General features: G+C 28.0%; 3 protein-coding genes across 6 annotated transcripts in view; all 3 read right to left on the bottom strand.

The window, feature by feature from the left end:
• LOC111039118 (ral guanine nucleotide dissociation stimulator-like 1) overlaps positions 1–5,390 on the bottom strand; it is a 12,469-nt gene extending 7,079 nt beyond the window's left edge. Inside the window, exons 1-12 of one of the 4 annotated variants that reach the window (XM_022322442.1) lie at positions 4,911–5,390; positions 4,340–4,444; positions 4,047–4,243; positions 2,492–2,554; positions 2,061–2,242; positions 1,877–1,998; positions 1,613–1,810; positions 1,448–1,558; positions 1,201–1,365; positions 973–1,110; positions 684–880; positions 494–602 (exon numbers count right to left, since the gene is read on the bottom strand). In XM_022322442.1, coding sequence (XP_022178134.1) covers positions 494–602; positions 684–880; positions 973–1,110; positions 1,201–1,365; positions 1,448–1,558; positions 1,613–1,810; positions 1,877–1,998; positions 2,061–2,242; positions 2,492–2,554; positions 4,047–4,243; positions 4,340–4,444; positions 4,911–4,934 — 1,611 coding nt within the window. In that variant the 5' untranslated portion in view covers positions 4,935–5,390. Of the gene's footprint in view, positions 1–493; positions 603–683; positions 881–972; positions 1,114–1,200; positions 1,366–1,447; positions 1,559–1,612; positions 1,811–1,876; positions 1,999–2,060; positions 2,243–2,491; positions 2,555–4,046; positions 4,244–4,339; positions 4,445–4,910 lie in introns of all 4 variants that reach the window. The other 3 variants (XM_022322441.1, XM_022322443.1, XM_022322445.1) reach the window with 3 other exon arrangements.
• Positions 5,391–9,828: 4,438 nt separating this feature from the next.
• On the bottom strand, positions 9,829–11,112 carry LOC111039123 (zinc finger MYM-type protein 1-like). The gene has a single exon (XM_022322451.1). The coding sequence runs from the start codon at positions 11,110–11,112 to the stop codon at positions 9,829–9,831; it is 1,284 nt and encodes a 427-aa protein (XP_022178143.1).
• On the bottom strand, positions 10,984–14,574 carry LOC111039121 (zinc finger MYM-type protein 5-like). Its single transcript, XM_022322448.1, has 3 exons — positions 13,822–14,574; positions 12,108–12,330; positions 10,984–12,013 (listed from the first exon to the last, which is right to left on the bottom strand). The coding sequence occupies exons 1-3, from the start codon at positions 13,964–13,966 to the stop codon at positions 11,161–11,163; spliced, it is 1,221 nt and encodes a 406-aa protein (XP_022178140.1). The 5' UTR covers positions 13,967–14,574; the 3' UTR covers positions 10,984–11,160.
• Between the last annotated feature and the right edge of the window lie 24 nt (positions 14,575–14,598).

The raw sequence follows: 14,598 nt of genomic DNA, 5'->3' as shown, positions 1-14,598 counted from the left end.
TTTTTTTTTCATATAATTAATCAAAATTAGATTATTAATAATTTATTTATTCTTAGGTATCAATCTGATACCAATAAATTGAGCTTAAAATAATATTTTCACTTCTCTTAATTATTTACTTCTAAGACATACCCCCTTGAAAATTTACGATACCCCCCCGGGATAGAAGATCTGAAATAAACACTGATGGTGACTAAGGTAGCACAACTTATTTTATTTTTCTAATTTCAATTTATAATATGTATAATGTATATATTATGTTTTTTTCACTGGTTCTGGGGCCCTCAATACTGTCAGACCCTCTCCCCCCTTTGTGTTCGCCAGCAGAAGTTATATTATAGTTATATATATGGACTCAAGTTTTTAAGTATAAAATATAAAGTATAATATATAGTATATAAAATTTGATAGTCAAAATATGAAATAAAGGCTCAACTAACACTCATCATTTAGTTTAATACTAGTGTCATATTACTGAAGTATATATTTATACCTGTTTATCTAAAGAGTTATTTGGTGAGTGCAAACCATCATCAGATAATCCATACAGGCTTTTGCTGCTACAATTACTTGAAATCGAATCATTCTTTTTATGTTCATAACTGTAAACAAATATCCTTGAGAATAGTTATCAATCATACATTATTTTGATTTAATAATTTATAAGTTTGTGCACATTATACTTAATATACTTTTGTTTCTTTCCTGTTCCTATTATTGAATTTGTACATGATGATGGTATATTATCTGATGGTTCTATTTGACAAGAAATTCTGAATGCTTCTCTATCATCCAAAACTAAAATGGAATGAAACCATTGATCAAATACTGAATCTTCCGTAATGTTATACGAATTTGCTGCCCCCTGAAGAAGCTTAATCTATTACCCAAACAATTAAGATAAACATAATTAAGACAATTACAAATAGTAAAAATAGTTAAATTAAACAGATCTAAAAACTATATACATACTTGAGCTAATACTTCAAACTCTTTTCTTTTTTTATCAAAATTAATTAGACCATCAGGTAAAAGATCGGGAGTTGCAGCATCAATCATGGTCAAATCAGTTAGAAATGTCCCTAAGTATGGTATAGTTCCAATGTTTAACTTCTAAAAATATTTCATTTACTTTATTCAAATATGAAAAAAAGAATAGTTGGGTACTATTTACTATATGTAATACACAATGTAACTCACACTCATTGTACTATGTTGCTTTTGAATAATTTTTTGTAAATGTCTATCATTGTGTCCAAATGTGTCGGCAAATTTTGCTGTACCTTCTCTTATCAATAACTTTCGTTGCGCCCATTGATTATTTTCTTCACTAAATATTCGTGCAAGTTCTTGAAACAATTCCACCTAGGAATTTTTTTTATGTACACAACTTGATTAGAATTATTTTACCTATGTTATTTTATAAATTTAATTTGATCAGTACTACCTTGTCTCGAGGAACCGAATGCCAGGTTTTCTTTAATCTAAATACTGAATTGGATTGTAAGCCAGATATAATTGCTTTTAATGAGGAAAAATTCTTAAGCACTCTTAATTCCTATAAAAATAATAAAGTTAATTTATAAACTTATTAATTTTATCATTACTATACTTGAGCAATGTCAATCCAAGTTTCAATAACATGTGGTCTATCTGAATTGATCGCCAATATCACAGTACTGATAACTCTTAGTGACACAGCGTTGAATTGATCAATTGTAGCGAGGACTGTAGGTGCAGATCCTGCTCTTTTATTCTTAGACCAAACTGCACCTAAACACTGGTGAGCAACCATACTTCTTAAGACATCCTATATAAATTAAATATAGGTTAGAAATGTTGATATAAAGAATGGTAATAAAATATAATAACATACACGGTCCATTCGAGTTAACTGCTCAGCAAAATGCCTTTCTGCTATGTTAGGAAAATTGTAAGGCGAATGTGGAGAATTGGCAATAACTAAGTCATAATCATCACTAATAAATGTAGTAGTGTCTAGAAATTTTTTATAATCAGCATAATATAAGTAAAAAAAATAATAAGTAAATTTAACAAACCTAATTGTTTACATTCTTTAAGGAATCGTTCAAGTCTATACGTTGCTTTTATGTGAAGTTCAGTTTTTGGCAAATATGTAAAAGTAAAGGAGTGTAAACATCGTAAACAAGTGTGTAAAGGTGGATCACGAAAGTCTTCAGGATATGAATCCAGCCAAACATGTAATGCAGATACAACAGTTCTAAAATAATATACAATTTAGTATTTACATTTGTTAATTTTATCATGACAAATATAATGATATGGTTGTATTATAATTGTTATACAATTTATTCAAATAGTTAAACGCTCATTATAAAACCATAGTATATAGTAACCATGTAAAAAAAAGAACAAATATTTTATCATTTCAAATTGAAAAAATAATTAAATAAGATTAGGTAGGTTTATACATTATATAACGGCATTTAAAGTTAAAACAAAAAATTACTTTTTATGTGGATCAATCATTGATTCTGATAAGGCTTCTTTGTTGTTTATTAAATACTCATACCTAAGAAGAATAAAATACAAACATATATGGTTATAATATTACTAATGTTATTATGTACAATATGTACTACAATATAATTTATAAAATATAAAATATGAATTTTATTGTATTATATCAATATAATGGCACTCAAATTCATTAATTCAATCCCTTAAGTGATCTAAAATCCAATACAATTTCCTAACATTTCTTTCATCATAATGTTTACAGGATCTCACATACTAGCTATTTGGATGTGGAAAGATTTAAAACTTATTCAAACTAAAACTACTAATTTTTGTTAAATTCATATTTAAGTTTTAAATATCCAATTAACTTTCTTGAATAACTAGAAAGTATAAACTTCAAAATAAGTATAATAGAATAACGAGATAAATTTATATTTTATTTAAAGAATACAAAAAAAAATGACATAATGAATATGAATAAATTATCTATTTCTTTGGGAAACACTAAAATTAATTTTTTCAATAATTTTAATTTTTAAGAAATTTGTTATTTTTTAATCAATAAATTGGAAGACTGACTGCTTCGACTTCCTTTTTAGGCATTCTAGTATACATACATTTTTATATAATCAGTATAAAATTGCAGAAGTCGTGCTGTCTTGAAAATTATATTTTGAATAATATTATACAGTATGGATCTCAATTTTGAAAAAAAAATGTTATATTTGGTTTAGTTAAATGCACCTAATAAAATTAGGTGTTGTTACAATAGGAAAATGGGGATCAATATATATAGTCAATGTTTCAACCTGCAGCGGTTTTCTCTATAATTTATTGACAGTGATAAAAAAAACTATAGATCACTGATTTTAATATAGAGAATATTACTGCTGGAGGCTAAAGAATGAGCATCGCATTTTTACTGGAAACTAGATACATACTCCCATTTTTATATACATAGATAAATTATGTATTACACATATACTAATAAATACATTTTTACTATTATCAGATAAGATAATCATACAACTTTCATGATTTATTAGCTTATAAAACAAAATATACCTTGTTTAAGAGGACATCACGCCTGTATGTGTTGTCTCTATCTTATAAAAACGTAACACAACAAATTTAAGCTCAGCAGATCATGTTTAATTCTGTTGGTTTAAAAATTAGAGTGAATTGACCAACTATGAAACTTGATTGTTAGAACATTATCTGTATTCCTATGTTTATTTCTTACACAATAGTTCAATTATTCAGCAAGTTATGTGTATATACCACAGTGTAAATTAAAAATGCTCTAACTCACTCAAAAATTGAACAATGAAAAAAAACCAACATAGGTAATGTCCTTACCATCAAGTTCTATAATAGATCAATTCACTCTAATTTTTAAGCTAACAGAAATGTAATCTGCTGACAGTAAATTTGTTATGTTACGCTTTCGTAAGACAGAGGCAACCGATGCGAGTGTGGCGTTTTCTTAAAGAAATATTTATGTAAAACATACTCGTAATACGGAAATCAAATAATATTTATACCTTTCAATTAATAATGACAAAACATGATGTGGTGATGCAAAAGTTCTATAGGTGGCAAGAAATATATTGACAAATGTAGATTCCAATTCGCCGTCATCTGATGCTAAGCTATTAACCAATTTTTCAATTGTTCCGGCTTTAATGAACTTTACTCTGATCGTCTCCCATTCTAAATGCGATCGTTCATCATCAGATTCCTAAAACAAATTCAAGATAATTTATTTATTCGAATATTATAAACCAACAGGTATAAATTAAAAACAAAATATGTATTAGTTTATAAAATAACGTACCAACAGTAGTGTTTTTGTAGGATTTTGATACCGCACTTTTTTTAAATAAATTGTGTAGACAGCACCTTCTTCTCTTTCTTCACCCCATAATTTCCATGTTGGCTGCTACAAATCATAATAATACGTAGATATTAATATTATCAGTAGGTTCAATGATAGATAAAAAGAAAGGGGCTATATGACTTATATTCTTAGAATAGTTATAGAGTGAGAGTATCCATCACAATCTTCTGCAATGCTCTACATTTTATGATCCGAGTTAAATTCCATTTTTTTTAATTTTCAACAATTAATTTAAATAGGCACTCGCACTCTGCATCAACTCATAAAAAAAGTAAGCCCTTGTGGCTTGAATCTTATGCTTATATGTCTGATAAGCAGTCTTTCTCAAAATAAAAATCGGTTCCTGCCAAATCATCACTGACCCGATTGAATAAATTAAAATTAGGATGTCCCACTTTCGAATGATACTTTTCAAGTCTCCTTCACCGGGATTCCCGCTCACGCAAAGGCCATGTCAGTGACGTGGAATAGAATCGTATTATTAAAGAGAATTTCGTCTCAAACTCACCGAGGTTTCGGCATCAAAATTCATACTTGTCCGCCTGCATCATAGTGTTTTGAAAACTAAACCGAATCCTGGTCGTGTTATCTGCACCGCCGTCGGACGGTGACGGGCGCGTGAATCCAGGCACCAGCAGCACGGAGAAGTGACGATTTTTCAATGACGGATTCGAGACAATATTGTTTATGTTGTCAAACGGCGTAGCGCGTCCGTGTCGTTTTTTGTGCGGGCCACTTACGAGCTCGTAGTTACGACGGTCGACGACGACGACGGCGGTGATGGTGATGATGATAAATGATAATAATAATAATAATAATAATAATAACAGTACAATGGCACACACACGCACACAGCTGCTGTTATCAGTTTTGAAAGTCGTTAACAGTAACTCGTTCGAAATTAAAAAAAAAATTATTTTATTATTTTAACAATGTCTTAACAAGAATCGAGAACATAACCGCGGGACGGGCGCGCAACAAGTGCACACAAATATTACACTAAAATGCAACAGGTACGCGAGTGCGGAAAACGAAACGTCGCTGGCTGAACGCCCTGCACACGAACCGGTCTCCGACGACGTTTGAACGACCCATCGTCATCGGTGGCGCTTAAATCGTCGTCGGTGGCTGCGTGTGTATGTATTGTGATATTGCCTACCATTTCACTTTTACTTTATACAGATAAAATATTAAAATGCATTAAATAAATAAAAATACAAACACTGAATTACGGTACAACGCTATTACTGTAATATTTATAATACGTCAATATTAATATATTATTATAATCATTATGATCTATGGAGGCCTGTTTACTCTATGACCATTCACTCGAAATCAGCTTCTACTAGCTTCTACTTTCAACAGTCTTGAACATGTAACACACAATATTCCTCTCAAGCTGTAATGAGCATAATTTAAAAAAAAATATCGAGCATAAACAATAGCTTTTATGAGCGTCTGGAGATATAAACTTTTAGAGCGTATTAATTTCAATGTAAATAAAAAAAATTCAAGAAATAAACATCCTTTTTATTTATCAATTATTAAAACTAATTACATGTCATACTACCCTGCTATTATATTAATGTCATGTGGTAACTTTTTTAACAACTTGGACCTTTTCAATATGACTCTTACCTCGTTAAATTGTTATTTTTAGATTATTACCTACAATTATATTTAATTTAATCGAATAGTTATATAATAAATTGTCTAACTTTTAATTTTTTTATATATACATATTATATTTCTTTTTTTTTTCTCTCGTTCTTATATCATTTGTTTTAATTTTTAGTATAACACACACCTATGTAACTGTCATTATTTTTATTATTGTAAATTGGAATTTTATTCCGTTAATAAAATATTATTATTATTATGATTATTATAACTTTGACAAAATTTGTCAAATTTGCGAACATTTTCAAATTATTAGTAGTAAAAATTTATAAAAATTGTATTCTAAATATAATCCAAGATTCCTTATAAGTTTTTATTGTAGTAATTTAAAAATAATTAAGATGCCTAGGCAACAATTTATTTTATAAGCATTTTGAGTTTATAATTTAAATTTTGACAAACTTCGTCAAAATCATTAATTTGCGAAATCACACAGTTCATATTTTGTGCTTAAAATATTGTAAAATGTTTAATTTTTCCAACTTTTATTTTGATTTTTCTGATTATTTTTAAAATTACTGAAAATAGTGAAAATGTTAAATTTTATTTTACATCTACACTTAGATACCATCGAGTACCGACCACCCTCAAAGGAATTTTTCGACTATATAATATTATCATAGGTACCTTGAAAAGACTTGCATCATTGTAAAATCAATACATTCATTGCTACGCTCAGGATCTAAAATTAATTAAACAAAATAAAATATAACAATAATAAAATAATATAATATCTTTTAGTTTTTTCGTATGTCCTTTATTATAGATATTTTTTTAATAAGTCATATTATTTTTCACTTCAATGTTTATTTTACTCGAACTAGTACCTTGTTAGTGAACAGCTTATATGTATATTTTAGTAAACAATTTCACATTATCTGTTTGAAATGTGCGTCAATATTCCACACCGATACCTATATAAAATTCAATTAAAATGTACACATACCTACATATTGGTATTTGTTTATTACAACAAAACAAATAATAAATGGCATATAGGCACCTACCTACCAAAATAATAATAATTCTATATTATCTATTGAAAACTGAAATATCCTCTTCAATATATTAGGAAATTTTCTCGAGACGGCTAATTTTGTGACGATTATCGGTGTCAAGTGTCACGAATTGGCAACTTGGAACCGGTGTCTAGTGTCTACACTATATTATTATGGTAAACATTAAACATAATGACGTTATCATTATTCTTTACCTAGTAAAAAATGTCGATTGCATAAAATATTATTATATTTAACTCAAAATTCAAATACTGTAGCCGTTTATAGTATACTTTGCTCCGTATAATAATAATAATTGTATTTAATAGCTTTAAGTAATAACTATATATAGGTATAAAGTATTTTAATATTAACCTTAACCACAGCAAAGCCTCTTCTATTGTTTGTTAGCCAAAGTACAAATATTTTATTTAATAATAGGTATTATCGGTTTTTACAATTTATGAAAAATACAATTTTTGTTTTTAAATAGAAAAGCTTGACAAATTAATACAAGGTTTCACGATGAAAAAAAAAAATATCGAAAATACATAGGGAGTCACCTTGTCAAGATAATTTTTTTAAGCCTTCAAAGTTCAAACATTTAATTAATTCATCAAAATTACAAAACCATGAAAATTGACAAATTATTTTCTAGTTAAAAATTCATAATAATCTTCATTTTCACGGTTTTAATTAAAAACTTTAAGTGATTTTACAAAAAGTTTTGTCAAAGTTTAAATTTAGAAAGCTTATAAAAAAAAATCAGCCTATGTACAAGGTACTTACCTATTTTCTATGCTTTTTAATGTCTAAAAGACAATGTAAGTGGGATCTTGTATTTCATTTTCACTTGAGGTTTTTTTAAACTGTTGATAAAAAAATTGAGCCTCGGCCAAAAAGTTTGAAAATGTAATACAAGATCCCACTTACATTGTCTTTTTAGACATTAAAAAGCATAGAAAATAGGTACTTACCTTGTACATAGGCTGATTTTTTTTTATAAGCTTTCTAAATTTAAGCTTTGACAAAACTTTTTGTAAAATCACTTAAAGTTTTTAATTATTTTCTAGTTAAAAATAAATTTATTAAATGTACTACAAAGTACAAGGTCTCTTATAATAGCTGTTCTAACAAAAACATTATAATCTCAAAAATACAAATACACACATTTTTTATAGGAATTTCAAGTTCAAATATTCTTTAAATGTTATTTTGTTGTAATTCCAAAAATAATAAATATCATTGGTCGGGGCTTGTAAATTTTCACCACTTCTTAAGTATATTATTATTTACTTTACACCTAGAAATTTTCAAAATTTTTAGTTTAATTTAATTTATTTATACCTAAAACGTGCTTATTCACGCCAATTTACAGTACCTACTCACCGATATTGAATTATAAGTTAAATATCAGCTAGGAAGTAATAGTATATGAATTATAATTTATATTATTTTACATGGAATTTGTGTTTGCAAAATTGTATTTAACCTATCGCCTACTATGTATATTATTATTTATTAATAGCAATATATTATAAAACATCCTAAGATGCTTACACTAAATTTTTTCCTGTACGATTTACATAATATGCATTTTATCAATTAATTCAAATTTAACATTATAACAGACCTACCTTTTTTCCTACTCAATTACAATGTACACTCGACACCTACACTAAATAGCATCGAAACATTGAACAATCCTATAACTTTCAGCTAGGTACTATATACGTCAGTATAATATATATATATATTGCGTCATAATTCCTTAGGGTATTTACGAATAGGTATTATAATATGAATACTAAGGTATTTTGGGTACAATGTGCAAGCTCTATAAACTTCAAAAGTGTATGTATCAATGTCACACAGTTGAATATTTATATTTTATTGTTATACGTACAATAGAAATGTAATAACTGCGATAGTGTATGTTTTAAAGGTTAACTTAACATATTTTTTGTACCAAGTAATTATTTAGATTTCTTTGCTTTAGGTTCAATTATTTTATGTTTCTTTTTTAATTTTTATTCCGACAAATCACGAACGGAACATATTTTGTCCGTTTCCGATAGGAACGTAGTTGTACGCATAGTAAACAATGGTTTGTACCGTTATAATCACATTTTTTCTCATAGAGAAATATCAGTCATTTCAACCATAGTATTTTGCGCTCCGATACAAATACTTTGCTGAATGAAGACGCATAATTTTGCCTTTAGTGTCGTCACTTCAGTATTTAAATTTTACAAAAATGTTAATATTTAAAATAAAAAAATAAAAATATTTTGTACAAAATACATAAGTAATACCACTATTATGTAGGTACAATTACTATATACCTATATCATATATTAGGTACGTGATAGTAAGACACAAAAATAATGAATAAATAGGAAGTGACAACACGTAATTATAACTTACTTAATAGGTGTTCATTGTTGTATTATTATTATTTTTAAGTTTTAACTGACGAATAAGTATAGGTAGTTGTATTTTTTTATAATTTATGGTTTCTTCTACACCTACAGGCCAGAATGTACGTTATTGTTAGACGAAGTACCTATATATATATATATAACGCATAACCAGTGGCGTATTTAGGAATTTCAGGGTAGGGGCAACACATATTTTGGCGCCCTTCCCCCCCCCCACAGTCAAAAAAATAAAAATATTGTTACTAACTATTATTATTTATTAAAACATCTATTAACTACTAGGTATTCATTATAAATATAAAATTCAAAACATTTTCTTCCTTGATTCAGATGTAGCAAAATCATTAATTATTTTTTCATAATCTAATGAAGTAGTTATTTCAGCTTCAATTGCTAACACCGCTAATGCCGAGCAGCGGTCTTGTGCCATTGTAGACCGCAAATAGTTTTTTATTCTTTTTAGTGTGGAAAAAGAACGCTCTGCACTACAATTTGTAGATGGTGTACACAAGAAAATACGTAAAGCTACTTCAACATAGGGATAAACACTAGTAAAATCATGTTCTCTTATAAACTGTAACATCTGTATTGTTGTAAGCTTAACATCAATGTTTTTTATATGACCTTGAAATTGTACACACTCATTTACAAAACATGTTGCTAAATCATTTGGGTAAGTTTTTTGCAATACTTCAGCATCTTCTCTTACTTTTGCTGGAGTAATTTCATGTAACTTAAAAAAGAAAAAAAAATTTTTCACCAATTCATCATAAGCTAGTTTCCTTTTTTTCAATTCATATGACAGCTTGTCAAGTATAACATAATAAGTGTTTATGATCAAATAGTCTCTTTCTGAAAATAATATTTCATTATCGTTGTTTTCATCAATGTGTATTTTCCTTTTTCTTTTCCGTTTATTATGGTCATTGTAATCCTTTATTCCAGATTTTGTTATGGCAATATCTTCTAATATCTTGAAGGAATCTTCGTTTCTTAAAGATTCAACATAATGAATTAAGGATTGATATAGTTCAACAACTGTAATTAAATCTATGTCAACAGACTGTAGCTTTTTACTAGTTTTATTTACACGGTCTAAAATGTTTGTCCAAAAAATTGTCATAAATACTGTTTCAAGGCGGTTGAGTTTCTTAAGTAAGCCAACAGCTTCACATTTTGTTGAAGGCTTTTCATTTCTATTATTTGAAATTTTCTGTAGAGCATGTACTATATTATTCCAATTTTTGGATAAGGAATGACAAGCATCATCACGGGCTGACCAACGGGTTGCTGAAAGACATTTTACGGTTCCTTTTAATTCAGACCATCTATGCGTGGAAGCTGTAAAAAAGTTGTATATATTTTGAATAATATCAAAAAATTCGCAAGCTTCACGACAGGCACTGGCTGCACATGTCCCTACTAAATTCAAGGAATGAGCAGCACAGGGGACAAAATTGGCTAATGGATTTATTTCTTTAATTCTGGCTTGTAAGCCACTATATGCACCAGCCATATTACTTGCATTATCATAAGATTGTGCACGTAAAAATGCTGGATCCAGATCATAAAGAGATAATGTAGTCATAACTTCATCAGTAAGTTCTTCAGATTTATGTCCACTATTAGGCAAAAATCACATAAACCGTTCAATAGGTGTTCCGTTATTTTTAACATACCGCACCACGAATGATAGCTGATCAACATGCGATACGTCTGGCGTTGAATCCACTATTATTGAGAAGTATTTTGCTTTTTGAATTTCTTCAACTATAACTGCAAGAACCTGATCAGCCATTACAGTTATGAACTGTTCAAAAATATTAAATGATAAATAGGATGTAAAGCCTTTTCCTTTGTTGCCAAATTTTTCTATATGTGAAGCTAGAAAAGGGTCAAATAAGGCAATTAGCTCCAAGGACATTAAAAAATTACCATTTTGATTACAACCAAATTTATCAGTTTTGCCTCTAAATGCTAATCCTCTAGATGACAGTGTCTTGACTACAGCAACAACTCTCCTTAATACATTTTTCCAGTAGTTTTTTTCCTTTTCTATTTGTGATATTAAAGCACTATCAATTCTTTGAACTACTTTTCCTCTATCTTTCATAGTTAAGACATTAGTTTTGTGAGTTTGAGAATTTTCATGTGAAGTAATTCTTTTCTCTGCATGCTTCCAATCACTAAATCCTACAGTTGAAAACATAGATGTCGAACCAAATAATTTACATGGAGCACAGAATAATGACCCAGTACTTTCAGAGTACACTAAGTAATTTCTCTTAACTTTTTCACCATTAAGAAGGACCATATAAAATAATTTTGATGAGCAATATCGTGAATGTACTTTAAGAACTCCACGGATAACATTTTTACTTGTTCTTTTTGACTTGGTGAAGTTAATAGTTTCAATATTTTGAGATATTCCATTGACTGATATGTAATTTCTTGTTGTATCATCAACACACCAGTATGCCGGATCATTACTTAAAAAAACATATTATTTAAATTAATTATAAGTTATAACGATAAAAGTATTCAGTTTAAAAAATATATAAAGAGAGAATAACTAGTAACTACCTGGGTGATATCAAATTTCTGGTAATATTGTCAACATGATTGTCTTTCAAATCAACAGAATCAACAGAGCAACACTTTTCATTAAAATTAACAGTATCAATTTCACTAGTTTCAATAATGTTATTTCTTTCATTCAAATCAACAGAGTAATGTTTTTCATTTAAATCCACATTAGGCACATTATCAATATTATTAGTTACAATAATTGTATTTCTTTTATAATCTGAAAAAAAATAATATTCATATTGTTAAATTATATAGGTATAGTAAATAGTTACATACCTAGTTATATTTATATTTAGTAGTATTTTAATTTACAGAATATTTAGACCATAGGTTAACTTAAGTATAATTATAATTTATTATGTGAATAAATAATAACTTGTAATGATGATTGTATTTATATGTATTTAAAAAAGTACTTTTCAATTAAATTTTACTTTTTATTAGTTGGTTGGCCAATATAAATGTTATATTTATTAATTTAAAATTGCAATGTTACATTCAACAAGGGAGGTATTTTTGTACCAGTTATGGCTTATGAATGAAACAAATAATATAAATAAAATAGAAAATCTTTTAAAATAAATTTGTGACAACAGACAAATCATTTGTATGATTTTTTTAAAGAATTTGCATAAGAATACTTATTTGATTTTCAAATACAAATTCATAATATGTCCAAGACTGTATTTAAAATATATAATTCAAAAAAGCACTTAAAATGTATACTAAATACTATAAAAGTATTTAAATACATTTTTTCAAATACTTTACATGACTAATATATAATTATATAATATAGGTATTTTGCAATATTTAGCAATATTTTAACTAAAATATTCAGTGTACCAATAAAATATAGATAATAAGTAGGGCCTGGGTTTCAATGCAAAGTTCATATTTTTTTTGTTGAAAACATACACAATGCTTTCTAAGTACATAATTTGTTTCATGTAACGAGGGTTTGAAAGCTACAAATTTTATTTTGCATTTTTTTTGCATATTTCGACGTTTTTTCATTTTTAGCATTATTGGGTTATTTTGTTGGTTTTTAATGCATATTTGTTCAATATAGATATAAAATTCAGCCTATTCAAAATATTATCTAAAGATAAATTATTTTCTTCATGTTAATATTTTACATAAATTTTAATATATATTTTGGTATGTTTAGGATGAATAATATTTCCTCAAAACATCCAAAACATAGGTATGCGTGTCAACATCGTACCTAGTCAATATTTTAATTTTCTTTTAAATAAATAATAATTATATCTCATTTATAAATTACAATTTGTTTAAAAAAAAGACTATGTCATTTTTAAGGTAATTTTTGAGGTAAAATGCATTTTTGGCTATTTTTTAGAGCATATTTGTATGGTTTTAAGTGCATTTAAATTCGGGCCCTAATAATAAGTATAATTTATTATTAATGTTCATTTAGCTGTTTGAATAGACTAAAATCATTTTTTTTTTTTTTTTTAAGTGGATCTTTTTAAAATGAATACATTAATGTGTTACATAATTGCATAGTTGCATGCAAGAATATTAGAAGAACAAAATTAAAAATGAATTAAAAATATTTGGCAGCGTGTTTGCTATTAAAATTTTTTATAGATATTACTATATTAGTTACTAGTTTTTACAAAGTACTAAATACTAAGTACCTAGGTAGTAAATATATAATAAGTACTAAGTACTAAGTACTAACCTGTGATAGCGTTGGATTGCGCACTTTGCGAAAAAAATGTATTTATTTTGGCTGTTTTTTTTATGACAGAAGCATACTTTTCAGCCTTTACTGCGGCCTTCCTCTTATATCCTGATCCGCTAAGTCTTGATCGGATAGGACCCATGACTTTAACGAAATTTTTTTAGTGGGTAATAAATTGCCTACAATAGGTATACCGTATACGATCTATATGAGACCAAACTACCAAAGGCACTCCGAGATTCGACTATTCGAGGCAATCCGGTTTACACTGTTTATTGTTTACAGCTCTCAGTTGTGTCGGTACTCGATAACAGACAACAATAATATTAATAGCTTGATATTAATAAGTTCGCTGTTAGTAAAATAGTAACTATCGTTGTGTGCGTGAGATACTGATATGCCTACATGGTCTAGAGCTCTAGACGTCTATTTTAATCGGTATAATCCTATAATGTCATATTGGGTTATTATTATTAACATCTATTTTTAATATTTATCGCCGTAACAATATTATTATGAATCAATTGGTCACTGGTGGGCGGTGACCCCGCGCCATGGTGAAACTGTAAATAGGCAAGTTGTACTGATATTATAAAAATAATATGATGTGAGCAGGGAGGGGGATGTGTAAATATTTACTGAAAAAATATTAATTAATTGAAATCAGCGTGTAAACTATGAAGTACGAAATAAAAATTTGCCGCCCCTCTAAATCTTTAAAAATTTGCCGCTCTGGGCAACGGGACCCATAGCCCCTACCTAAATACGCCCCTG

This window comes from Myzus persicae, unplaced genomic scaffold, assembly GCF_001856785.1.
Source record: "Myzus persicae strain clone G006 unplaced genomic scaffold, MPER_G0061.0, whole genome shotgun sequence".
Lineage (NCBI taxonomy): Eukaryota > Metazoa > Arthropoda > Insecta > Hemiptera > Aphididae > Myzus > Myzus persicae.
The sequence above is the reverse complement of the archived record's forward strand: the minus strand, read 5'-3'. Positions and strand labels throughout refer to the sequence as shown.

What these genes read in the sequence shown, in the direction of transcription:
- LOC111039123 (XM_022322451.1), bottom strand. Translation starts at nt 11,112, where the DNA reads ATGACTACATTATCTCTTTATGATCTGGATCCAGCATTTTTACGTGCA.
- LOC111039121 (XM_022322448.1), bottom strand. Translation starts at nt 13,966, where the DNA reads ATGGGTCCTATCCGATCAAGACTTAGCGGATCAGGATATAAGAGGAAG. An exon ending in GCAATCCAACGCTATCACAG is followed by an intron (nt 12,331 to 13,821) that starts GTTAGTACTTAG and finishes ATTTTTTTTCAG; the next exon opens with ATTATAAAAGAAATACAATT. An exon ending in AGAAATTTGATATCACCCAG is followed by an intron (nt 12,014 to 12,107) that starts GTAGTTACTAGT and finishes TGTTTTTTTAAG; the next exon opens with TAATGATCCGGCATACTGGT.